Consider the following 26,544-nt stretch of genomic DNA (forward strand, 5'->3'; position numbering starts at 1 on the left):
GTCAGTGGCTGGAAAGGACCAGTTTTTTGAAGGCCAATTTCTGCTAAAACGTGGTGGTTGGACCTGTAAGAAAGCCTTGACAGTTTGCATAGATTTGGCTTTTTCTTCCATTTTCCGTAGTATGTCCTCAGCATTAGTACCAAATAGTACATCCTTTTGTAAAGGAGCATCAAGAAGTTTAGCTTTCACATGATCAGGTAAATTTTGTTCCCTAAGCCAGGCATGTCTGCGAATGACTGATCCTGTGGCAGCTCTACTGGAAGCCTCTAGGGCATCATAACCACATTGTAAGGTGTGTTTACCCACTTGCTCCACTATGCATCATATCCTGTAACTCTTTTAAATCTGGTTGTTCAGGTTGAGACATTTTGTTCCTTAACTGTGATAACAGGTACTGTTGATATTTAATCATATGAAACTGACAGTTTAAGGCCCTCATGGCTAGGGTGGCGAGGTATATACCTTTTACCCCACCTTTCTAGAGATCTGGATTCCCTTTCTGCAGGAGTGGATTCTTGGCAGTGGAGGCCTTTAATCCCTTGGGGCCTTGTGAAATGGTTTCAGGGTCAGCATTATGGCCTTTGTAGAGAAATTGGTGAGAGCTGGGTACTCTGTAATACCTATCAGGTTTTACTGGTGCAGGAGGCAGAGAATCAGGGTTAAGGCAAGCCTCCGAATAGACATCATCCAGTACATCCAAAACAGGGGGTATAGCCAGAGGTCTGTGCTGAGGTAACCAAAGAAATTCCCTAAGTCTTTTCTTGGAATCTGAAAAGTCTTGGCCTTCCCAATGGAAGTGTTCCCTCAAAGTGTGCAAGGTTTCCCCAAAAGAAAAATCCTCAGGAGGGGATGCAGAAGGAATGGACTGTTCTGCATCTGAATCCTCAAAAGGGGAGTAAGAGTGTTCCTCTGCATCAGAATGTTCTGATAAAATGGATCCCTGATCAGAAGAGGGAGATTCTTAATCCACTCTGTGTCTCTTGTCAGGAGGGGGCTGAGAACCTCTGATAAGAGTAATTAAATCCTCAGCCATTTTAAGCATCTGTTTCTTAGGCATGGGTCCAGGAGGTGGGCCCTGTGCAACAGGCCTCGTGGGATGCCTGGCTGCTTTGGATTTATTAAAAGCCTTTATTGAAAAAGAAGATGAGGGCCTAAATACACCATGGGTGGAGGTGGACCTGTCCACATTAGTAGGCTCGACATTAGCAGGGCTTGTTGTAGTCTGGGAAAGGACCGAGGACCCAGCGGTCTCGGGTACAGAGAACACCGCCAAAGGAGTGTCGTCGGTAGTCAGGGACTGCAAAGGCGTCTCGCTGAGAACCGGACCACGTGTAGCCTGTTTTGGCGTGGTGTCGGCGGGGACCGCTGGTCTCGCGTGTCTGTCCTTTTCCTTGCGTTTTTTGGACAAAACGGTAGTCGGAGTGTCCGACGACATCTTATAATCAAAAGCTTTACCAAAGTAGTGTTGGGCGAACTCCGCCCGATGCTTGATAGTGCGTTTATTGAAGGTAGCGCAAAAGCAACAGCCCGAGACGTCGTGGTCTGGGCCCAAACAAGGTATGCAACGGGAATGGAAATCCTTATGCGGTATTTGCTTCCCACAAGAAATACAATTATTAACTTTTTCTGACATCGGTCTGAGGCAAGAAAAGTTTCCCCAACGGGGTACTTAGCTTTAAAGAAGACTTCGGTTCCAATTTTTTTCGTAATTCAGGAGCTGGCCGACCGGCACTTGCTTGCGAACTGCTTCTGCTTCGGGCACCGCGCGGCAAAAAAGACTGAAGAACATGGCGTCGGCTGTGTCTTATACACTCTGGCCTTACTGACGTCAGAAGAGTAAGCGACGACAACCGACGCCGGACCAAGACTTTGGAATTCGGCCGACCGAGGGACCGCCTGACGGCTGAAAACCCATCTGTGATTACTGCAGCTGTATGCACGATGAACATCTGGCCTGGCGTCAGGTTTTGAAGTCAATATTTCCAAAGTCTAGATCCTGGTCAGAGCTACAACAGAAACTGGTTCTCCCTCGACAATGACGGTAGTCTGTGTCTGGGCAAGCTCCGAGGATGTGCCAGTTGTTGGCTGCGCAACAGCCTCCTCAAAGGACGTTGCTGAAGTAGACGGATCCGTCAAGCGCTCCTCAACTCCTAGATCTGCAGTTGGCAGAACATCAGGAAGCTAAGCAGCAGACGAGAAAGTGGCCTTCTTTCATGGTGGTTCGGATGCGGGCTCAGATGCGGGATCCATTCTAAAGGCCAAACGTTTAAAGCGCTAGTTTTCTAGGTAGAGGTTTAAAGAGGCCAGACGGCTGCATAGGGTCTCAGGCACAAATGACTGACAAATTGAGCAGGAGGAATGGTCGTGTTCCCGGCCTAAGCAAAAAAACACACCTATCATGGGCGTCTTTACGGGATATCTGACGCCTGCATTGGTACTTTCCCTTTTTTACCCATCAGCTAAAGACTACAACAACCAAGTCTAAGCAATAACAATCGGAAAAATGAGAAAAAATAGAAACCCTATGGGTTACTTAGCTTTACTGATGCGAAGTCTGTGAAAGAGCGATCATACAATGCGTAGGTCTACGGCTGAAAATTTCTGAGGATTGTGCGTGCAGATGTCACATTTAAGGCCCCTGGTTTATGGCCTTGCATCCGACGTCCCACACACGCTGCAACAGCCAAGCTGAAGCGTTTGTATAGGAGCAGACATACAAGTCGCCTGAGGGCAGGAAATCCCACAACTAGAACACTGCAGCATAGGAATAGAAGCACATCATAAAAGATGTTGGCTTTCATAAAAAAACTCAATTTTTTTTAAGTCATCTCTGGTCCTCGTGACTTCTGCATGTGTTTACAGAGAAAGCCATGGTGATGTGGTAAATAAGGAAAGGATAACCACACACTACGCTCTCTGTGTAGATTAGCCATGTTAGTCAGGAATGTAGCTCTTCAGCATTATTTTATTTTACAGGCACCTTCATTTCTGTCAGATCAAAACTGTGTAGACAAGTTGCGAAGGTTCAGGACAGACACAAATATAAACTGAATCTTAGGGTCTTCCAGGACTTGATCCAGCTGTGAGGAACACTGCAAATGTATCTTTCTGCCTCCTCACTAAAATGATCGATTAGCAAAATTCTGCACCAATGCCCCATGCAAGAAGGTCTGAAGACAGAAGATGTTCGGACAGGAATGTTCCTGTATATGCTTTTCCACCCTTTCCACTAATCTAGGGTACTTCTAAAGATTTAGGAGTACTAAGACTTCCAAGATGGCTGCACGCTGATCACCAGAGTAATTTCTCCAAGTGTGGAGAAAAAGTGAGAAAAAAGAGCCAGTGATATTGTCAGCTTAAGTAAAATTCAGCTGCTGGCCATTAAATACACTGCCTAGATGTCAGCAAAGAAAGTTAGAGAACTCAAAAAAATTAATCAGAAAAGGTGAAATCACTAGCTCGAAGAATCCTGCAGTTAAGCAAAAACATAGCTCAGGTTTCATCAATGGTACAAGATACGACTTACAGTAATTTAGAGGGGAAAAAAATGTACTCTGCAATTATTAAAATAAATCATTGAAGGAGTACAGCAATTCAAAAGTCTAGAATACATAGCTTTAACTAGCTATTTATATGAACTGATAAAAATGCAAACAATTAGAGGTTCAAATGAAGAAAATGCTGGCTGAATATTAAACTTCTCAAGACCACCCAGTTCAAAAAATTGTAGTGTTAGATGACAGAGCATGCAGAGAAACCCTGAGGATTTTCTGCTATATCACAGAAACTGGAAGAAATAGATCTGACTGCACCGATGTTATGAAAACGCAAACGAGCAACTGGGTTGGTAATTCCACAGCAGGATTTTTTTTTATTTTTTTAATTTATTTATGTTGTTGACCGGGAATGTCCGACTAGGTTCCACAGAGCCTGTTTTCAGCGAAGGCCCGGGGAGAAACACTCCAGATAAGGATTTCTTAACTGAAAAGGCACACTGAGTATATGCTCCAACTCTAGCCATGAGAAAGTAGCCAACACCTGTATTAGTAAAGATGCAATTACACCAGTACAAAGTTGATCCCTACAAAACTGGTAGTAAGGAAAATGTTAAACTGTAAACAGCAGATGGTTTGTGGAAAAGGATTCACTGTACACAGGCAGAAAAGTAAACTTATCCCAACAATCTGGGAATGTCGAGAAGTAGGTGGGGAATTCAAGCTGCTGTCCCCACCAGTCTTAAGAAATCATTTCCTTGAGTATCAGACACATTTTTGGATGCAGAAGAGGCTAAGGAGAAAAGGAAGTTATGTACTCACCATAACGTTCCATGCTGGTAGTCCATCTCACCCTTCATTTTACATATGGGTTCGGCTCCGACTCGCACGATTTACAAGCTCGAAGACTTCTGGTTGGCTAGTGGCTAAGCAAGTATCCCATGGTGCACCAGTGCAATCCCCAGATCTTGTTTGCTGCTCACTAGAAACACAAAAACCCCTAACCAACAACCAATACTAAAGGGTCACCAACCAAGACAATCAAATTATTACCACCAGTTCTTCCAGGATGGGGGCAGGACGACAGGTTGGTAAAAATGAAGGGTGAGATGGACTACCAACATGGAACGTTATGGTGAGTACATATCTTCTTTATGTTAGGTAGTCCAATCTCACCTTAATTTTTACATATGGGTCAGCGTCCCTATCGCCTTATTCTTGGGTGGCTCATTGGAAAATACTCCTGAGCGCCGTGGAGCCAAAGGATTCTCTACCCCTGGATGCCAAATCCAACTTATGTGTAATAAAGGTGTGAGGGGTAGCCCACGTAACTGCTGCACAAGTATGATCAAGTGGTACCCTGGCTTGAAAGGCTGCAGAGGTAGACAGAGCCCTGATCCTGTTGGATAAAGGTCTGCCCTCCGAATTGTAGATGAAGGCTACACAACTAGAAATCCAGTTAGACAATGTCACCTTAGAACCTGGTAAGCCCAATCTGGAGTCAGAAAAAGAAATGAATAACTGGTCTGACTTCCGAAATTCTTTGGTCAGTTGCAAATAAAAAAGTAGCTGTCTATGAACATCCAGCTGGTGGAAACGATATTCAGCTGCATTACAGTGATTGGGAAAGAATACTGGAAGCTCAATGGACTGATTTAATGTGGCATTAGAACAAACTCTGGGAACAAAGGATTGGTATGTAAAGATACCCTGTCTTTATGAAAGATTAAATAAGGTGGCTTAATAGACAGGGCTTGTAGCTCAGATACACATCTGGCTGACATAATAGCTACTAAAAACAGTGTCTTCCAAGACAAACATTTTAAAGATGAGTGAGAAGGTTCAAAGGGAGGGGATGTCAACTTGGATAACAAAAAATTTTAAGTCCCAAGAAAGCACAGGTTCTTGTAATGGTGGTCTCAGTAAGGTGGCCCCTCTCAAAAAAGTCTTGCATAGCTTATGAGACATAAGGTTGGCATTTGGGGACCCTAAATAAAAATGAGAGATTGCCGCCAACTGTACTTTGATGGTGACCGCGGCAGATTCCTGTTGAAAAAGCTCCGAAAGGAATTCCAGAATCACTGGAATAAGAGCAGTGTAAGGATCCACGTTCATTTTCTGTGCCCAAATAGAAAACCTTTTCCATTTACTGTCATAGAGGCTTCTGGGTTGAGGGTTTATGCGAGGATAAGCGAATATGTGACACTGAGGAAGAAACATCATGAAGCCTGACTAGAGATGGAACTGGAGCAGCCATGCTGTCAATTTGAGGGTGTGGAGAGCAGTATGTAGCGAACTTGACATGTGGGTCAATAGATCTAGAACTGGGTACAGAATCCAAGGATCGTCCAGTAGTAGAGGCTCGAGGAAGGAGAACCAGATCGGATGAGGCCAGTAAGGAGCAATGAGGATCAACTTGCTTCCCAGCCGATTGGCTTTCTGAATCACTTTGGGGATAAGAGGGAATGGAGGAAAGGCATACAGAAGTCCCGTGGGCCAATCGTGGACCAGAGCATCTCTGGGTGTTTTCCCCAGAGGGGGAAATCAGGGAAAAATACCTGCTGCACTTGGTATTGACTGGGCTGGCAGAAAGGTCGCAGCAAGGCTGTCCCCATCTCAAGAAAATCTGTTCCACTATTTCCCCGTTTCAGAGACCACTCGTAAGGCAATAAGACTGCCCGGCTTAGCTTGATGGCCATCATGTTGGTTGTCCCCCGACTGTGCATTGCCACCAGGAAACACTGGGAAGAAATCACCCATTCCCAAACTCGCATGGCCTCTCGACAGAGTGGGTAATATCTGGTACCGCCCTGTTTGTTGATATACCACACAACCGACATGTTGTCCGATTGTATCGTAATCGTCCCTGGAGGAAGAAGGTCCTGAAGTGCTTGCAACGCCAGAAGCACCGCCCTCATCTCCAGAACACTGATATGCAGATGAGCCTCATGTTCTTGCCATGTGCCGTGGACAGTCCTGCAAAGATAATGCCCACCCCACCCGACCTGGGGGGCATCCGTGGTCACAGTGGCAATGGGTTGGGCAAGAACAAAGGGAGCTCCCGTGAACAAGTGGTTGGGGGCTATCAACCAATGAAGCTCCTTTTTGCATGACTCAGTCAGCAGGATAGGGTGACTCAGTGGTAGATATTGGAATGACCACTGGGAAGACAGGAGCCATTGGAGGATTCTCATGTGCAACCTGGCTAAAGGTATTAACAGAATGGTTGAGGCCATCATACCGAGAAGTTGAAGAACCCATTTTGCAAAGACTTTCCGAAGCGGAAGACTATGCTGAACTTGTGAGATGAGGTTTTGTACTCTTTCGGCAGGGCGACGAACTATCATATCCACTGTGTCTACCTCTGCGCCTATAAAAATCACAGATTTTGAGGGCAGTAATGCAGATTTTTCCCAGTTTATGGAGCTCCCTAGTTGAGCACAAAGTTGAATGGTGGCATCCCTGTTTTGGATGAGTAGATGCCTAGTGGGGGCGGTCTGGAGCCAGTCGTCCAAATACGGAAACACTTGGAATCCCAGACGTCTCAAGTGAGCTGTCACTACTGTCATGCATTTGGTTAACACCCTGGGGGCTGTAATGAGACCAAAGGGCAGAGCACAAAACTGATAATGACTGGCTCCCAGTCAGAAGTGCAGATATCTCCTTGATACCTAGTCCATTTTTATACAGTAGTAGGCGTCTTGGAGATCCAGAGAGCACATCCAATAGTCTTTCCCTAACAACGGGAGTATCGACTGCAGTGTGACCATCCGAAAAATGTCCTTCACGGATTCGTTTAATCTGCTGAGGTCCAAAATTGGTCTCCAGTCTCCAGTTCATTTTGGGACTAAAAAGAACCTGGAGTAAGTTCCGGATCCTGTCTGGTCTGCTGGGACGGGCTGAATGACTCTTTTTAAGAGCAACTTGTTTATCTCCACAGTTCCCTGAGCCCTGTAATTGGGTGGAGCATCTGGGATCTTTTTGGGAACAAACGGTGGAAGGAAAAAGGGTATGATATAGCCTCTGGTAACAACTCTTTGTACCCACTTGTCTTGGGTGATATTTAGCCAGGCTTCTGAATACAAAGAGATGCGACCCCCGACTGGCCCCAGAGAGAGACAGTCGGGCCTCACATCAGGAGCGCTGATAAGGCCGCCCTCGAAAAGAAACATGGCCTTGCTGGTATTGCGGACCGCCTCTGCCTCTAGGGTGACGTCTACCATTTCCTCCTCCTCTGGAGGATTCACTCTGTGTCCAGAAAGACCCTCTGGGACTTTTTGAACCACATTTTACCTCCTCTTTGACCTTTGGGGTATAGTCGAGGGGGAACGGTAAAACTGACTCCCACAGCAGAGAGAGTCTTTCCTTCTTGCTCACACTGAGTCAGTGTTTCTTTCACTTTGGGACCAAACAAAGAGGAAACATCAAATGGGGCGTTGGTGAAGGTGGACTTGAACGGTTCCGCAAAACTACACAGGCGCATCCAGGAATGGCACCCAAGGGCAACTCCTGAACCCGCTGCTCTGCTCGGTCCATCAGCCGCATGGCAGATAAGCCGCATGGAGGAGTTAACTACAGAATTTAGGGTGGCCAACTGAGCAGAGATCTATCAGGGACTCCCTCAGGACAAGCACCCTGTATAGAATCGCCTAACTCCATCAGGAGATCCCTCTGCAACCTCGTAAAGTGAGTAAGATAGTTCAGAGATCGAAGTGTAAATGCCACTGAACTAAATAAACGCTTCCCAAATCTGTCCATCTGTCGAGACTGCTTGTTTAGTGGATGAAGAGATGAAGTCTCCGCCAACTCCTCCTTCGCGGCCACCGCCACCACCATGGCATCTACGGGAACGCCCTTAGAAAAGAACTCTTTTCCAGGAGGGGCAGACAAACTTATTTGGTCCCCTGGGGACTGGCTCCACGGCATCGGGAGTATCCCACACCTTCAGACTAACCAGATCCATTAGTTCGTCGAAAGGTGGAGACACCCAAGAGGCAGAGGGTTGAGACCAGAAAGCCTTCAGGTACACACACTCATCAGAATGGTTGACAGTGGGGCCAGTGGCACCTCTGTATAAGGATCTCCACGATGTCCACAAAGAGACATCAGAGGATGACTTGGGGGACCCTTCCGACTCGAGGTCAGTGTCGGATGTCAGAGACTCATCCTGGGATTCAATATGCTTCCTCTTGCATACCCTCTTCCGGCGGGGGGGGGGGGTCCTCGAAGGGACATTCTGGGGAGGCCTCGGAAGAGTGGGGACCACCAGCGAGTGGCTCCTGAGGCTGCGGATCTCTGCCGTCTCCGGAGAGAGTAGGTACTGAGACTGAAGTGGGTGCCCTGGGAGGAAGAGTTCTTGCACCACTGGCAGGGGCTGTAGATTGAGACAGCAAGCTCCTCATCACCTCAAAAGCCGACCTCTCCGGCTCCGAAGAGACAAAGGTTGGCACCAGAGCCATCGGCTCAGAGATAGATGCTGGGTCCGATCTCACCCTGGCAGAAGCACAGAGAGGAAGGCTCGGAACCAAAGATCATAGATTCAAACCCTCCCCATTGGCGCCGACAGAACAGCTTTGGTCCCTGGACACAACAGACGGAGCTGAGCATGTCTGAGCCGAACTCGGCTCCAACGCAGCAGCAAGGGGAGCCGGAACCGAGGGTTCCTCCACTGGTAACAAGCACTCCGACTCCGAAAGGCCAACAAGGCTCAGAGGAGGAACAACAGACTAAGGCAAAACTGGATCAAGTGGCTCCGGAACAGACTAGGTCGGAGCCAAAAAAATTTAGGCAGAGCAGACTACTTCAGGAGTCTCAGTACTACCCTCTCCACATCATCTTCCGAAAGGCTCCTGGAAGATCAAGTAGGGGATCTCGACCTAGGAGGCACTGGAGACTTGATTAGCAAGGAGACCATTAGGGATTCTACAGACCGGCTCCAGGCAGTAGAGCCAACTATTTCCAAAGGTTCAGAAGTTGGCACCGAAGCACCTGTGACCAACTCTGACACCAAGGTGCTCTCCTTCGGCTCTGAACACTGAAGAGTCGAGGAGGCAAATTGTGGTAATTTGGAAGGCGGCTCTGAGACACCAGCCGGTGCCGGAAAAGGCCTTTTAGAAGCTTTTGGTTTGGATTCAGATCTAGATTTTGTAGACTTGGAAGAAGCTGATGAACTAGATAAAGCTTCCTCCAAGGTTGGATTCAGAAGACCCTTGAGTAGCAGCTTGTTCTTTCTCTCCTGCAACACTCTAGGAGGGAAAGCATGACAGAACAAGCAAGATTCCTGCAAATGGATGGCTCCCAAGCAGTAGCAAATGGATGGCTCCCAAGCAGTAGACAGCTACTGTGACCATCCGTTAATGACATTTTCTATGAGCATTTCTTGCATTTTTTGAACCCAGAGGGTTTATGCTTCTCGCTATCCTTAGACATTGCAGACACACATGCAAAACCAGAGGAGAGATAGGAAGAGAGAGAATAAATGAGGAATAGGCTTTTATCTGCACTTTTTTCAAATACAGTGTCTAAATTGATTTAATTGTGTTGCATGAATATTACCTCAAGTGGAAGTTTTGACTCTGTTCTTCAGTTAGTGCTTGCTTGAATTTTGTCTGTTAGTAATTGCAGGTGTGGGGGTAGCCACATTCTTTTATTTCCTGTCACTGACTAAGTGGTACAGTTTGAAATATTTTCTGCTAAAAAACCACAGCTTTGGCCGGCTAAGATCTAGCTGTATTCAACTGGACGTACATGAGAATTTAAATACCTTTTATCTGCACTTTTTTCAAATAATACAGTATTTAAACTGATTTAATTGTGTTGCATGAATATTAATTCAAGTGGAAGTTTTGACTCTGTTCTTCAGTTAGTTCCCCACCACCCTCCCTGTTTCTGTTTTGGTGTTAATCTTAGTGGCTTTGAAACTGCCCGCCCCTCTTGTAAATGTGTTTGGATACTCCTTCTGGGCCCATTACATTTGTCACTAAACTGAGTGCAGTGAAATCATATTCTGACTTCAGGCACTCCTACTGTGTACAAAGAGCATCTGGGAAAGAGAACAAAAAAAAATTTAAGCCCGTTTCCTGCCTTTCCTGTTAAGTGGTCTAGACTGTTTGTAGGCTTCTGAGCCCCCAAGCCCTTCTGTGTTGGATGGAAGCCTTCTAGCTTAGTTTTGTTTCTTTTAACTAGCCAGTTTTCTAGTTTCAGCACTCAAATTTGTTTCTTTAAACTCAGCACTTGTTCAGAACTCATTGTAAGCACTATGTAAGCTGCAAATTACTATAGCACTCATTTTTCCTCACTTGACTAGAGGAAAGCAGTTTTTAGTACTTAATAAGCACCTATCCAGGCATGTCTAAGGGTCAGCTCCCAGTGGTTTTGCCTGTCTACCTGATGAATCTGGGCATCTTGGGGCAATGCAGCAATTGCCTCATACGCAGACAACTCTCTCCTCCTACCACCCAAAACTACAACCTGTGAGAGATGCACTTATATAGCCAAACTGGAAGCAAAGCTCTCTTCACCCAAGACTGGACTAGACAGTCAAGAGGAAAAGGTAAACACTTGCACCACACCACACTCATCACGTAGTCCCTCAAAACCTACACCACCAAAACACACACCTACATTCGCGGAGGCTCTCAATAAAAATCTGCCCAAGCATCAGGAACATCCAAAGCATAAACGCAAGCAAACTCCACCCCCTAACACAACCCAAATGACACAGCCCACAAACTCAGTGTGCCACTCAACCACAGCCCATTAGGCATAACATACGCAACACTCTAGTCATAGGTGACTCTATAAACAGGCACACTGATGTTCCACTCACTAAACAAGGAGAAAGTTCATAGGTTCATACTAGGCTATCTGCCCTAGGGCATTTATAAGCCTAGCCAGAGTTTGTTTGGCTTTCGCCACCCATTTTAAATTAATTTTGCTATGCCCTTTTTCGAGGTTAGTATACTGTGCCTCTGTCTAACAGTGACACAGAAGTGATACCCGGGGTAAACCTACGATCTTCCATCCACTCAAGATTCCTCTTGAAGAGAGTCAATGAGGGACTCTGCCTAACCTGGACTGGGATTTTATTCCAGAGTGAAGGGAGCCTCTGGGTTATGAATCTGTCCCTTCTGCATGTCCTATTTATTTCAGTGCTGAGGTTCAAGTCTCTCGAGCGGGTAGCTCGATGGAATTTGGATTTTCTGAGCTGCAGCATGTCCATTAATTCCGGGTTGGACATGGCTTTATACGTCTGGCACAGATTGCCTATGAGCAGGCAGTATGCCACTGAGTAGAGCTGGAGTTTCTTTTACCGGGCAGCATATGGCATCTGTTTGGGCCCTTTGATCCTCTTGGTGAGGTACTTTTGGGGTCTTTCCAGTTGCTGCAGGTGTCTGGTAAGGTACATCCTAAAAAGGGCATTGCACTCAATTATGGGCCTGATAAGGAATGAGTAAAGAGGCACGATGACCTCCCCTGATCTAGATGTGAATCCCTTCATGATTAGGTGGGCTATATAAAATGTTTTGCTAACCACTTTGGCCACGTGGTTGTCAAATGAGAGATTGCTATCAACTTGGGTCCCCAGGTCCCTAATTACTTCTTCTGTACTTAATGGATTACCACGTATGTGGTAATTTGTGGGCACTTTGTTTTTGCCAAAGGGGATGACTATACACTTTTTGGCGTTTAGCTTGAGGCCATGGCTCTGGCACCCGTTGTCCGTTTCTATGAGGCCCTTTTGGAGGATGCTTGTGTCAGCTGGAAAGTCGATTATGGCGCCCAATTTGCAGTCATCTGCAAACTTGGTCAGCCACAGTCCTTCCGTGTTGGCCTGTACCTCCGAGAAATATATACCGAATAAGAGAGGTCCCAGGACTGAGCCTTGTGGGATGCCACTTGTAACTGGTTTGGAGTATGACATGTCTCCAGCAATTCTAACCATGTGAGTTCTGTCCTTGAGCCAGTTTGCAAACCATCTAGTGACATAGGGGTTTATATTTAAGCTGGTGAGCTTATCTATAATGCCTGAGTGGGGTATTGTATCGAAGGCTTTTGCGAGGTCCAGGTAAGCTGTGTGGACCACCTTCCCCTCGTCAATGGCCTTGGTGACTGTTTCAAAGAAATCGACCAGGTTTAAGAGGCAGGATCTGCCCTTAAAGCCGAACTGGGTAGGATCCAGTGTCTGTAGGTCCCCGATCTGCCCTTAAAGCCGAACTGGGTAGGATCCAGTGTCTGTAGGTCCCCAATATCTTTATTTATGAGGACCATGCTGATCCTTTCCATAGCTTTGCAGACCAAGCTAGTCAGGCTTATGGGGCGATAGTTTCCAGGATCCGTTGAGGCACCACCTTTGTGGAGAGGGACCACTGTTGCTGTACGCCACTCTTTGGGTACACATCCTGTAGTAAGGCTGAGTTTGAACAGTAGTTTTATGTTTGGGTTTAGCTCTTCTTGGAGTTCATGTAGGACGCAGTCCGGGACACCGTCTGGTTCCATTGATGCTGTATTTTTTGCTTTGGAGAGGGCGGCTCTTACCTGAGCATCTGAGATGTCAGGGGGGCAGCACTCTACTGGGATAGATATTTTTGCCCTTTTGATGGGGAGGGGGGGGGGGGGGGGTCTGCGCTGAACCTTTCAGCTGGGATGCTGGCAATGTCTGTGGGTTCGGTGCATTTTTCGTCATTTTGGACTAATTCTGAGCATATCTGGGAATTCCCACCCAGGTTCCTAACATAACTAAAGAAAGCCTTGTGATTATCCTTAGTGTCCTGTGCAATTTTTCTCTCGAAGCTGGCCTTAGACGATTTAATGAGTGCCCGTAGTTGTTTGCTAATACTGATCAGAGATGCCTTCCGTTTTTGGGATTTTGCTCTATCATGTAGTAGCTTCCTCCTTCTATTGTACACAGTTGGTTTATGGCTGGGGTCCACCAGACAGGATGTCTGCCTTTGGAGGATTGGGTCTTGGTTTTATTTGGGATTGCATGATCCATGCATTCCTGAAGGTGTTCATAAAATGCATTTATAAAGGATTCTGTGGTCTGGGCTGTATTTTCCACAGGCCCGGGGGCTTTGAAGGATTCCACATCGGTTTTGAGGAGTGTGAAGTTTGCTTTAGAGAAGTTTTTCAGTGTGGTTTTCTGGTCAGGGGGTGGGGTCGGGATGTGAATATCCAGTGAGATTAGTTTATGGTCTCATCTTACCAGTGAGGGATACACTTCTGGTCTGGAGCACAGAGTCCCCATGTTGGTGATGATCAGGTCCAGTATGTTTTCCCCTCTTGTGGGAGTGGTAACAAGTTGTTCCATAGCATTTGAGTTTATAAATTCTAGGCACCTTTGGGCTAGGGTGTTGGAGCTAGAGTAATACTCCCAGTTTATGTTTGGGTAGTTGAAGTCGCCCAATATAATGGTGTTTGGAAAGACCTTCATATTACTATTACATTTACATTACTTTACCTATTACATTACTATTACTTCATATTACACTTACAAAGTTACTGTCAGCTGCCTGCCGGGTGCCAGGATCCGCCACAACGCATGCACTCAGGTCACTCCACAATAAGTACAAATATGACACTGCCATTGCCCATGTTGGTGTGAATGACCTGAGACGTAACCTCCCTGGACTACATGAAAAGAGACATGGAGGAGCATTCCGATCTTGTATCCCAGGCAGGTATGACCCTAACCCTGAGTAGCATCCTGCTTTCACCCAGAATGATACCACAGTACAAGGACAAAATGATTGACTTCAAAAATTGGCTAAGCTTCTGGTGTCATTCTAAGGGGATCCAGTATTTGTCTGCCTGGGACGACATGATCGACAGACCACGATGCTTTGCCAGAGATGGGCTGCACCTGTCGCCCTTAGGATTCCGGACAGCCACCCCTATAGTGCCTTTTTTAGGCAAGGTTCAAATGACAAATTCACCACCATAACAGGTACAAGCAAGCAAAATCTGAGGGTAATGCTACTCAATGCTAGAAGTCTAAACCTCAAAATGCACTCACTCGAGGCACTCCTTACAATGGAGAACACTGACATCTGTGCAGTGACAGAGATCTGGTTCAAAGCTCCAGAGAGCACCCTGCATTACCAGGCTACAATTCATACCATACCTTTCGGCCATCTAACCCAGAACGAAGCACTAAAGGTGGAGGCGTGTCCATATTCATTAAGGATATCCACATCTCCAGGCTAGGTGCACAGCATAATGCATCCGAGATTATCCAAGTGCAACTAACTCTGGGCAAGACCGCAATCCAAATTGTAGCTCACTACAGATCCCCCACCATGCCCCAGGATTCCCACTCCTCATTTCCTGATACACTGGAAAGCATTAGGGTACAACTCAATACCCTAATAATGGGCGATTTCAACTACCCCACCATTAACTGGGAAAACTACTCAGGTACCAACTCTTTTGCTCAACGTTTTCTAGAATTCATAAATTCAAACACCATGGATCAACTTATTCACACCCCCACCAGGGGCAGCAATATCCTAGACCTGGTCATTACCAACATGGGAAACCAGTGTTCCACACCAAAGGTCAATTCCTCATTGGTCAGATCCAACCACAAGCTAATCAGCCTAAACATCCACATCCCACCCCCACCCCCAATTAGGGAAACCATCGTAAAAAACTTCTCCAAAGCCAACTTCACACTTCTTAAAACAGAAGTGGCAAACTTCATGACACCCATGCAGGTGGACACAATAGAGGTAAGACTACTGAATCCTACACAAATGCACTTTATAAGCACTTACACGAGTGCATGGATCATGCTATCCCTAATAGAACCAAGATGTTATCTTCCAAAGAAAAGGAAGCCAATCTGCTGGTCCTCTGCCATTAAACTCTACAACAGAAGAAACTGGTGCAAAAAAGAGTAAAATCCCATGACTGGAGGAACTCCCTGATCAACCTCAGTAAGAAGATGAGATCCCTCAAAATCCTCCAAAGCTAGTTACGAAAATAAAATTGCCACTGACTCTAAAGACCACCACAAAGCATTCTATAGCTTTGTCAAGAATCTCAATGGGAACACTCAGATTTGCTCTGAGTTACAGCACAATGGCACTAAATATACAGAACCAACTGATATTGCCAATATCCTAGCAGATAGGTTCAGTGCTAACTTTACCCCTCCTCTCACCCCCGAGGGGCCATCTCTATACCAGAAGAATGCAAAGTTCTTATCACGGCTACACAGGTAAAAAAAAAAAACTCTCCAAAGCCAAGAACACAGCATCCATGGGACCTGACAATATCCCAGGCTGCGTTCTACACCAACTACAGAATGAACTGGCACCCTACCCAAGTACCATGTTTAATCAGCCTCACCTCAGGCTTTGTACCCACTGAATGGCGCACCGCGACGGTCATCTCACTCCACAAAGGGGGAGCCACGACGGACCCCGGGAATTACCGCCCCATTAGCCTGACGAGCCTGGTCTGCAAGGCCATGGAACGTATCATCATGGAACTCAAAGACATTGGTAATCTCCAAACTCTGGACCCTACCCAGTTTGGATTTGTAAAAGGCAAATCATCTCTCCCAAACCTGACTGACTTCTTTGAAGCAGTCACCAAAGCCATAGATGATGGTAAAATGGTTCACACAGCTTATCTAGATCTCGCCAAGGCTTTCGACACCATCCCTCACCTCTGGAATTATAGATAAGCTCACTAAACTAGGTATAAACCCCTATGTCACAAGATGGGTTGCCAACTAGCTCACAGACAGAAACCACACCGTGAAAGTAGCGGATTCCAAATCAGACTTCAGACCAGTGACAAGTGGAGTACCACAGGGTTCAGTCCTGTGTCCTCTCTGGTTTGGTATCTACTTCTCTGGCTAACACAGTCAGACAACTCAGGCTAACAAAGTTTGCAGATGACTACAAACTAGGAGCCATAATCAAAACTCCTAACGATGTGGACAAACTACAAAAGGGCCTCACTGAGACAGATACATGGTGTCAAAGCCGTGGCCTGAAGCTCCATGCCAAAAAGTGTACCGTCATCCCCTTTGGTAAAAACTCTGTACCCATGAACTACCACATAGCTGGGTAGTCTACTTAATGCCGAAAATGTGATGAGACCTTGGGAAACAGGTGGACAGTAGTCTCTCCTTTGATAATCACATCGCCACAGTGGTCAGGAAATCCTTCTACGTGGCTCATCTCATCACAAAAGGATTCTCATCCAGAAAAAAAAAAAATAGGTCATTGTTCCCCTCTACTCATCACTCATTGGACCCACTATAGAGTACAACGCCCCTTTTGGTATGTACCTCACAAGACATCTACAACAACTGGTAAGACCACAGAAATACCTCACAAAGAGGATTACTGGCCTCAGATGCCCTACGCAGACCGTCTCAAAAAACTACAGCATTACTCCATTGCATATCGCCTACTCAGGGGCAATATCTGCCTAACATACAAAGCTATGTCAAACCCAGAGCTGTTGGACATGCTCCACTTAAAGAAATCCCAATCCCTCCGAGCTACACGCTCTAGGGATCTAAACCTTGTCACCACAATAAACAGAACGTGCTGGAGGGATAGATTCCTATCCCAGAGACTTCCCATACTCTGGAACAGACTACGTATGTCAAACAGAGCTCCTCATTAGCACTCAAGAAAAATCTTGATGATTGGATGGGAAATTCACCCCAGGGATCACTTCTGTGGCTCTGCTTGACAGGGGCAGAGGAAAATAATTTTCTTGGGTGGCGAAAGCCAGGGTACATTTTTTGGCTAGGCTTATATAGGCCCTAGGGCCAATAGCCTAGTACCTACCTATGAACCTATGAACAAATGAGCTCCTGAACTGTCGTGCATATGAGCAACACAAAATGTTCTACCATCTTAATTTTACAGGAAATGTATATGAAATGTAATAAGGTTTCACTACTTACAGTTGCTTCTATTTGTTACATTTATGAAAAGACTAACAGGCACAGTAACCAAGTAACCTCCTCTTAGCATTACAGTCAAATCAAAGCATACAAAGAATGCTCCAGAAGTCTCCTGCCATACACTGCAGAGTTGATGCGAACCATGCATCAGAGCACCTGTAACCATACATTTACCAACTGTGTCAGTAAGAAAGCATGTTTAACTTTGCTATTACAAATGCCTGTAAAGGAGCACTAGTATAAACCAGTGAATAACGTGGCAATGTTTTATGCTTTCTTGGTACTTAAACTAAATCCATCTGACTTGAACCAAACAAACCACAAGAAATATTTTGAAGAGTCTAGATAAGCATGTAGACCCTATGTTGCTCAAAAATATCCGGGTGTTGAGTTAGATCAAAACCTTACTTTAAAATCACCCTACTTATATAACAAGGTTCAAAATTAGCCAAATGTTGCCTAAAAGGTCTCTCTTATCTGTAGTTGAAGCTGGGAAGGTCACTGCAATAAATATTAACAGCCAAGCTGAAGTACCACATTTCTATTTGCTAATCAGAAATGTTTTACAACCCTGACAGACATTAAATATTTATACCCATTTCTTCATACTATACTTCATACTTTATCAAATAGTGACATATGGTTCACATTGACAATGATTCTTCTGGGTTTTTCAATATGCACTACGTTATTTACTTACAGAACCTCAATGCATTAATATGATGTAACATGCTAATACAACTGCCTGTTTTCACTGTTTAGCACAAAAACAATATGGTTTAACATTTATTTCCTAAATACCTTAATCAGCTATTTTACAGTTTTTGATTTCTACCCTTAAAATTATGTAAACATGCTACACATTTCATTAATTTCACTCCTACGGCTATACAGTGATGCCTGTGACTATACCCATATGCTAATGCTGTCCCTTTTTCATATTTGTATTTCAACTTTTCTTGAGTTATGCATTCAACTTGTCATTGTGGCTGTGATATCTGTAATGAACATACTTGTGTTTCTGCCTAGTAGTCTGTACAGTAGATGAAAATGGTCCCGGCACAAGCTTACATACCTAGTTAACCAATGAAAACTTATAAATAAAGGTTTCCCTCATAGTACTTAAAGGACTGTTTCAATGACTGAACTTACTGCCTGCTGACAGCTCACACCAATGTTGGTCTTCTCTGCTCGTGTGACTCTCATCAGACAGTGAAGTGTACGTCCCTTCCTGTGAAGGCCTGAGCAATGATGTTCAATTTCTCCCCGACAGTTCAATATGATCTCCGGACTTAATGAGAAATCTTCCATTAGCATACGGCGGTAGTCTAGCATTTCACCTTGGCATTCACTGCTCACCTGCCGACCTGCAAAGAAAATGACAGTAAAAAGCACTTTCAGAACAATCCTTGCAACAGTTATGCAATGCATTTCCTTTAACATAACATTAAAGGAATAGCCAGTGTCAAAGCAAAACAACTAGACACAATCTATTATGCCTTAGAATAATATTACCAGAAGGTCATGCCATTCCTTTACACAAAAAATCTTGGCAAACAAAAATACCTTTTAGAAAAGACAGAAATCCACTTGTCATTTTTTTTTTACTCTTCACAGTCTGCATTTCACATCAGATGCAAAACTGAATAAATCTGACACTTGCAGTAAATTAAGGCTTAAGTACACAACTGCACTTGCATATATATCCACAATTAAGTATTCACATGCCAGTGCATACTTTACAGCAATTTACTGTGCTTTAATGAGTGGCTAACTAATAAGCTACAGTTGATTCATTTCATAGAAGGCACAAGGACAAAGAGATCAAAATAAATTATAACCGAGATAAAAGATATGATGTGAATGACTTTCAAGATGGTTGCACACTGATCAACAGCTTAATTTCAACTCTTCCAATGCGAAGAGTTTGTGTCTTTCGGCTTTTCCCGGTTAGGGGTCGCCACAGCGGAACTCCGGTCGGCTAATGATTGGTAGTGGATTTTTTACGTACTGGGTTACCAGCCCTGACGCATAACCTTCAACTAAGGCACGCCCCATTCACGTATGCCTCCACACGCAAGACACTCTAGCTGAGAATCGAACGGGACAACGTCTTCCTATGAGGCGACAATGCTACCGCAGCACCACCACCGCAGTATCTTCCAATGCGAAGAGTGCAACTGAGAAAAAAAGGGCCAGCGAAAATGTCATTTTCGGTAAATTTCAGTTACTGACTCGTAAATACACCACCTGGATTCCAGCAAAGAAATTTGTAGAATCTAAAAGAAAATCAACCAGAAAAGCTGACAAGAAAATAATGGCTGGGAAGAATCCCGCAGCTGTTCAGCAGAAACTAGTTCAAGCTTCAGCTCTGGTACAAGAGCGGTCTTCCTGATTTGAAGAAAAAAATAGATCAAATATACTCAAAAATGAATAAAATAAATGAAAAGCTTAAGGGATATACCAAATCAAAGAACAAAAGGCTGAAAAATGGAAGCTAAATAGTTATTCGAATGAAGTGAAAAACTGAAAAAAAATAGAGGTTGAAATGAAAAGGTTGGCAGAGTATGAAGCTTTCAAAAATTGCCTTTCAAAAAAGTGTTAGAAAGTGCAACAAAGAAAACCTGACATTTTCTGCTGTACAAGAGAAATTGGAAGGCACAGACTATTAATTTCATGAAAGCACAAGCAAGCAAATGGTGTTCCACAGCAGTACTTATAAATTAAAAAGACGTATCACACATAAGCTACAAACTTGGCTGTGAGAAAGCAGACAAGATGCAGATTTGAAAAGATGCAACCATACCAGCAAAAAGAGTTGATACTGACAAAACTATGGCACAAAGGAAGAAGTATTAAAATCACAGACAGAATGCTTGTGGAAAATGATTATTCACTGTACAGCAGGCAGATGACAAGCAAATTGATCCCACTGATCAGGGGATGTTGACAAGCAGGTCAGAGATTCAAGCTGCTATATCAGTCTTCATATTATTTTTGGAGGATAAAAGGCATTTTTGGAATCAGATTATGCAGAGAAGGAAATAAAGTTGATGCAACAAAAAGTGAGCCAGTGAGCAGAAGGGGTCGCTGCTACTCATTTTTCTGACACAGCTCAGAGTTTTTACTGGAAAATGCTTGAGGGACAGAAACAGCGAGAGAAAACACAGGAAATGACTAAAAGACTCGGGGAGAGTACCCTGGACTTGAACCAGAGTTTGGTGTTGGGACATTGATATTATCAAGACATAGGGTTGCCACCTTCGTTCACGGCTAAAACCGGAGCCACGCCACGCCCCTCGCGTCACCAGTAACCCCGCCCCACCCCCTCTCCCGCCAACATACCGCCCATTTTGTGATGTCACGACAGCATCACTCAACGGGAACGCCCTCTTTTTTCGTTCCCGCCGCCTGCTTTTGGCTGATTTGCTATGCTTTTCTGTAAGAAAAGCATAGTAAATCAGCCGATCAACGGGAACGCCCTCTTTTTTTTGCTCCCGCCGCCTGCTTTTGGCTGATTTGCTATGCTTTTCTGTAAGAAAGCATAGTAAATCAGCCGATTTACAAACTCCGATAGTCTGTTTCCTTTTTGAAACAGAATACCGGAGTTTGTACAGTGTTTTCCGGACTACCGGAGAATCAGTTTGATTTCCTGATAGTCCGGAAAAAACGAAGGGGTGGCAAGCCTATCAAGACGAAATCAACAATGAAACTGGTGAATAAATGGGAGATTATAAAACATCACATACATATGAAATATACCTTTAAAAAAAAAGTGGCCGAGGAAAGATGAATTATGTTGACTTTGTTAAACTTGTGGTTAGGATTGTAAAGAACATACCCATTTGTCAATGTTTACAAGGACACTAAATTGTCCAAAAAGAAGTAAAAACGTTTTGCTTTTCTTGGTATTTGTATAGAACTCATGACAAACTGCTTGTTATATTGTAAAGCAGTTTTGCATACTGTGCAGACAAGGGTATTTTAAATATTGGGAGATTATTTTCAGAGACTGCTGTATGTAGTGAAGACCTTAAAGTAAACACGTACTTTTTCTTTGTTGCAAAAAATATAGGTTTTACCTAGTAAGATAAAGGTTGGACAGAAGCAAGTTGAAGTTAAGATAATGTTGTGAATTTGGGCTGCTGGGGTGGGGTAAAAAATGCACTGATTATATGCAGAATTAAGAATTTCTCCTTGTGTTTGCAAGGGTGCATATTTAGATTAAAGTCTGTGCCTTTTATGCAAATAGGCATGAGATGTCAGACAAATAATGAAAAGAATATGTTTATATGGAAACAAGATGTCAGCAAGTACAAGCAATTAATCTTGATAGCTCTAAGCACTCTGTTGAGGGAAAATACAAAATGCAAAAATACAACTGCAAGCAGCTAAATGAAAAATAAAGTTTGAAATTATGGGAAATGAAAAGATAGTAGCCACCCCTAGCACTCTTACTGTTTAAACACATTTGTGTAATACACAGGCCAAATAGCTGTTTCTCTGTGGTGGATTCAAGATGCAAAACACAGAAGTAGAATGCAAATGAATAAGTAATTCTTCTTTATTTAAATTGGTTGAGCGCTTTCATCTAAACAAATGTAGATTTCATCAGAACAATGAACTGCCCTTAGGGAAACCTTTGTATAAGAATCTTATAAACTTAATTACTTAATTGAATAAGTGCATACATTCCATTTAAAGTGCTAGTGCTTCATTTCTTAATACATTCCATAATACATATATTGATACATGTTTTAAAACGTAATTTAAAAACAAACTTATTGCTCCTGCATAGTATGCTAACCTTGTGAACCATTGAAAAGTACAGTTTTGTACCTACCATAAATGTAGATGTCCGAACTGGATAGCATCTGCAGTCATAACAAGTGGGTTGTCCTGTCGTCAGGCAGCCCTGCAGTCGGCCGGATTCCAAAGTCCGGGTCCGGCTTCGGCTGATGTCGCACTCCACCCGACGTCATCTCTGTTGGTCTTCGGGTATAAAAGCATCAGCCGACGCCATTTTCCTCAGTGTTTCTTGCCCCAGATGCCAGTAGCCCTCTTGCAGGCTAAAAATTTGGATAGATGCCAATGTTTCCAAATAGGTAGAGGTAAACACAGCAATAAGCATATATGTACATATATACAAACAAATACACCATAAAAGACTCCCCCCCAACAGCTAGCTATTAGGAGGGTAAACACCCTAGGAGTACCACAGACGGGAAGGAGGGAGGGTAATCCTGACTGCAGATGCTATCCAGTTCGGACATCTACATTTATGGTAGGTACAAAACTGTACTATGTCCTTCATGGATGCATCTGCAGTCATAACAAGTGGGTAGAATACCATAGCCAACTACGGGAGGAGGATAAAAGTAGATTATGGTGTGTTTAGGATCCCTTGCAGTACAGCAGTGGCAAACCCTGCTCGGGATCTGGAATATAGAGGCAAATTATAATGCTTGGCAAATGTATGCACGGAGGTCCAAGTAGCCGCCTCAATAATGTCTTTGGTTGCCACTCCTCGTAAGAAGGCTGTGGTAGTGGCTGTTGCCCTTGTAGAATGAGGTCTTATGTTCTGTGGAATTGGTTTTCCATGGAAGGAGTAACAGTATCGTATGCAATTTCCTATCCATTTGGAGATTGTCTGTTTGGAAATAGCTTTTCCTTCCCTTCCTGTTGCATAGGCTACAAAAGTTGGTCAGTCTTTCTGCTATTTTTGTTCTGTCCAAGTAGTAGCGTAGCTGTCTATGTACATCCAAGGTATGCAGTATTCTTTCCCTCTGTTTTGTGGGTTGGGAAAGAAGGTAGGTAGGTGGATTGCCTGGTTTAAAGACACTCTGGATACCACCTTGGGCATAAATGTAGGATTAGTCCTCATGGACACTCTATCTTGGTGGAAGATTAGGAAGGGTTGCACTGCCATTAAGGCCTGTAGTTCTGAAACCCTCCTTGCTGAAGTAATTGCCAGTAGGAAAGCAGTTTTCCACGACAGGTGTTGTAGGTCTGCTGTTGCTGCTGGTTCAAAGGGTGATAGTGTCAACTTTTCTAGCACAAAGTTTAAATCCCAAGCTGGTAATGGTGGTTTCCTTGGAGGTTTTACATTCTTGATTCCTCTGAGGAACTGCCTGAGCAAAGGGTGCGAAAAACAGGTGGATCAAAGCTGTATTCTGCTGAAATAGCTGATGCATGTATCCTGATGGAGGAGTAGGACAGGCCTGAATGAAGAAGTTCGCCAGATACTCCAGAATGTTAGGCATATCTATGTTTGACACATCTTTTCCTCTTTCCGTACTCCAAATGACAAACCTTTTCCATTTTCCAGCATAGTTCCTTCTTGTTGAAGGTCTGCGTGCTTCAAGAATAATGTCTTTAACTCTTTGGGAAAGTTCTGGATTAGCTGCTGCTATGTGATGTTCCATGCAGTCAGTTGCAGCGTTTGTAGGTTTGGATGTATGATGCTGTAGTTGTTCTGAGTTAACATCAAAGGCATCAGGGGTATTGGCCACATATTGTTCCGAGACATGCTCTTCAGTAGTGGGTACCAGTGTTGTCTTGGCCAGTTTGGAGCTATCAGGATTATCCTTGGACGTTCTTCCTTGATTTTTAGTAGTACCTTGTGTATCAAAGGAAGAGGTGGGAATGCATATGCTGTTAGGCCTTTCCAGTTGAAGGAGAGTGAGTCCACTTTCCATGCTAGTGGGTGGAATGTCCTTGTGCAGAATTTTTGAGCTGGTGATTGAGAGGTGATGCGAATAGGTCTATCTGTGGCATTCCCCATTTCTTGAGATGGTCTTGAAGATGTCCGGTGCAGCTTCCATTCGTGGGCATCCGGTGGTTCTGCTTAATATGTCTGCTAGAGTACTGTCTTTCCCGGTACAAATATTGCCTGTAACTGAATGTTGTAGCTGAGTGCCAGGGTCCACAGCTCCAAGGTCATTCTGCATAGGGGTATGAATGAGTGCCTCCCTGTTTGTTGATGTACCACATGACTGTGGTGTTGTCTGTCCTTATCATCAACTGGCCCTCTGAGAAATGGTTTGAACTTTTGGATTGCCAGTTTTACTGCCAGCATTTCTTTTAGATTGATGTGCAGGTGAAGTTGATCCTGTGTCCGCAATCCTTGCACGCATTTGTCCAGCATGTGGGCCCCATCCTAGGTCTGAAGCGTCTGTTGTGATGGTCTGGCTTGGTTGACATCTGCGAAAGGGTAGGCCTGGGTTTGACTGGCATGCCTGAGCCCACCATAGGAACTCCTGTTTTAAGCATGGAATTAGTGGGATTTCTGTTTCTAGACTGTGTCTGTGTTGGGACCATAAATTCTTTAGGTACCACTGTAGTTTCCTCATATGTAGTCTGGCAAATGGGACCAAGATTATGCATGATGCCATGAAGCCCAAGGCCTGCAGAACTTTTCTTGCTGTTAACTTGTTCAGTTTTGTAAGTGCCAAGAAGTAAAGAGGAAGTTCTTTTTGTTTTTCTGTAGTCAGGAATGCCATTTGTTGTACTGTGTCCAATTCTGCGCCCAAGAATGTCCTTGTTTGGGATGGTATCAGCCTTGACTTTTGTAAATTGACTGTGTATCCCAGTCCTTGTAGCAAGTAAATGACCCTTTGTAAATCTGTTGTCAGCTTGCTTTTGTTGTCCCCTTGTAGCAGGCAGTCGTCCAGGTATGGGTAAATTTGAATTCCCTGTAGTCTGCAATGGGCGATTACTGATGCCAGGCATTTTGTGGATACTCTGGGCGCAGTAGATAAGCCAAAGGGCAATGCTGAGAATTGATAGTGCTCTGATCCTGCAAGAAATCTGAGGTATCTTCTGCAGATTGGTCGAATGGGGACGTGCAGGTATGCCTCCTTGAGATCTAGAGTTACCAGCCAAGACTCCTTGCCCAGCATGGGAAGAAGTTGCTGTAGGGTCAGCATTTTGAATTTTGGGACAATGATGTATGTATTTAAGGTGGACAGGTCGAGAATTGGTCTCCAACTTTTTCCTTTCTTGGAACTAGGAATAGTCTGGAGTAGAACCCTTTCCTTGTTCTGCTGTTGGCACTCTTTCCACAGCTCTCATGTTTGCTAACTCCATTATCTGGCGTAGAGCCTCTGTTTTTGATTTGGAGGTAGATTTGGCATTCCTCTTTGACTGGTAAAGTGTGGAAGTGAAACCGGTAACCTTGATCTATGGTTTGTAAAATCCACTTGTCTTTTGTTATGTAGTGCCAGTTCTTTGAAAATAAGGTTAACTTTCCGCCTAGAGGAGCTGCTATTTGTTCCCTGGTAGGCGGATTTAGGATTAAGTCACTGTGGTTGTGCTGATGTAGTGGCAGTGGCTGTGTCTGTGCCTCTGTTGTTACCTTGCCACTGTCGTCCTCTGTAGGCACCTCCTCTGGATTGGTTTCTGCCTCTGGAGCGTCTATTCCTGCCCCTTTGAAATTTTGTGGCGTCAGGAAAGGACCAATTTTTGGCAGGCCAGTTCCTGCTAAACCTTGGGGGTTGAACCTGCAAGAAATCTTTAACAGTTTGAACAGATTTTGCCTTTTCTTCCATTTTCTTCATAACCTGCTGGGCAGGTGTACCAAACAAACTTGTCTTGTCCATAGGAGCATCTAGCAACTTAGCTTTAACATGATCCGGTAAAGCTTGTTCCTTTAGCCATGCATGCCTTCTTATCACTGTGCCTGTCATGGCTGATCTAAATGAAGCCTCCAGTGCATCATAGCCACATTTTAAGGAATGGTTGCTAACCTGTTGTATGTTATTTACCATCTCTAATACATATTTCTTATCAAGAGATTCATCAGTGGTTAGTTTTTAGTTAACTGATCAAGCATAAACTCTTGGTATTGTATCATGTGAAACTGACAGTTTAAAGCTCTAGCTGAGAGAGTAGCTGAAGTGTAGACCTTTTACCCCATCTGTCTAGTGACCTTGCTTCCCTTTCAGAAGGAATAGGGTTTTTAGCTGTGGTCGCTACTGCCTTGGGACCCTGGGATATAGTTTCTGGGTCTGCAAGTGGGGCCTTGTAAAGGTGGTGATGAGTATCTGGCACCCTGTAAAATCTGTCTGGTTTGGCAGGGGCTGGGGTAAAGAATCTGGAGCGGAGCAAACATCATTG

The 26,544-nt window shown here is 44.4% G+C and overlaps 1 protein-coding gene across 1 annotated transcript in view; it reads right to left on the minus strand.

Annotated features, from left to right (window-relative positions):
* The window catches only part of GLG1 (golgi glycoprotein 1), a 3,171,999-nt gene that overhangs the window by 2,053,126 nt on the left and 1,092,329 nt on the right, over nucleotides 1-26,544 (minus strand). The window contains exon 8 of the mRNA XM_044081599.1: nucleotides 18,559-18,794. Within this exon, the coding sequence (XP_043937534.1) occupies nucleotides 18,559-18,794 (236 nt within the window). The remainder of the gene's footprint in view (nucleotides 1-18,558; nucleotides 18,795-26,544) is intronic.

This window comes from Protopterus annectens, chromosome 8.part1 (genome assembly GCF_019279795.1).
Source record: "Protopterus annectens isolate FY-2018-M chromosome 8.part1, PAN1.0, whole genome shotgun sequence".
Classification (NCBI taxonomy): Eukaryota; Metazoa; Chordata; order Ceratodontiformes; family Protopteridae; genus Protopterus; species Protopterus annectens.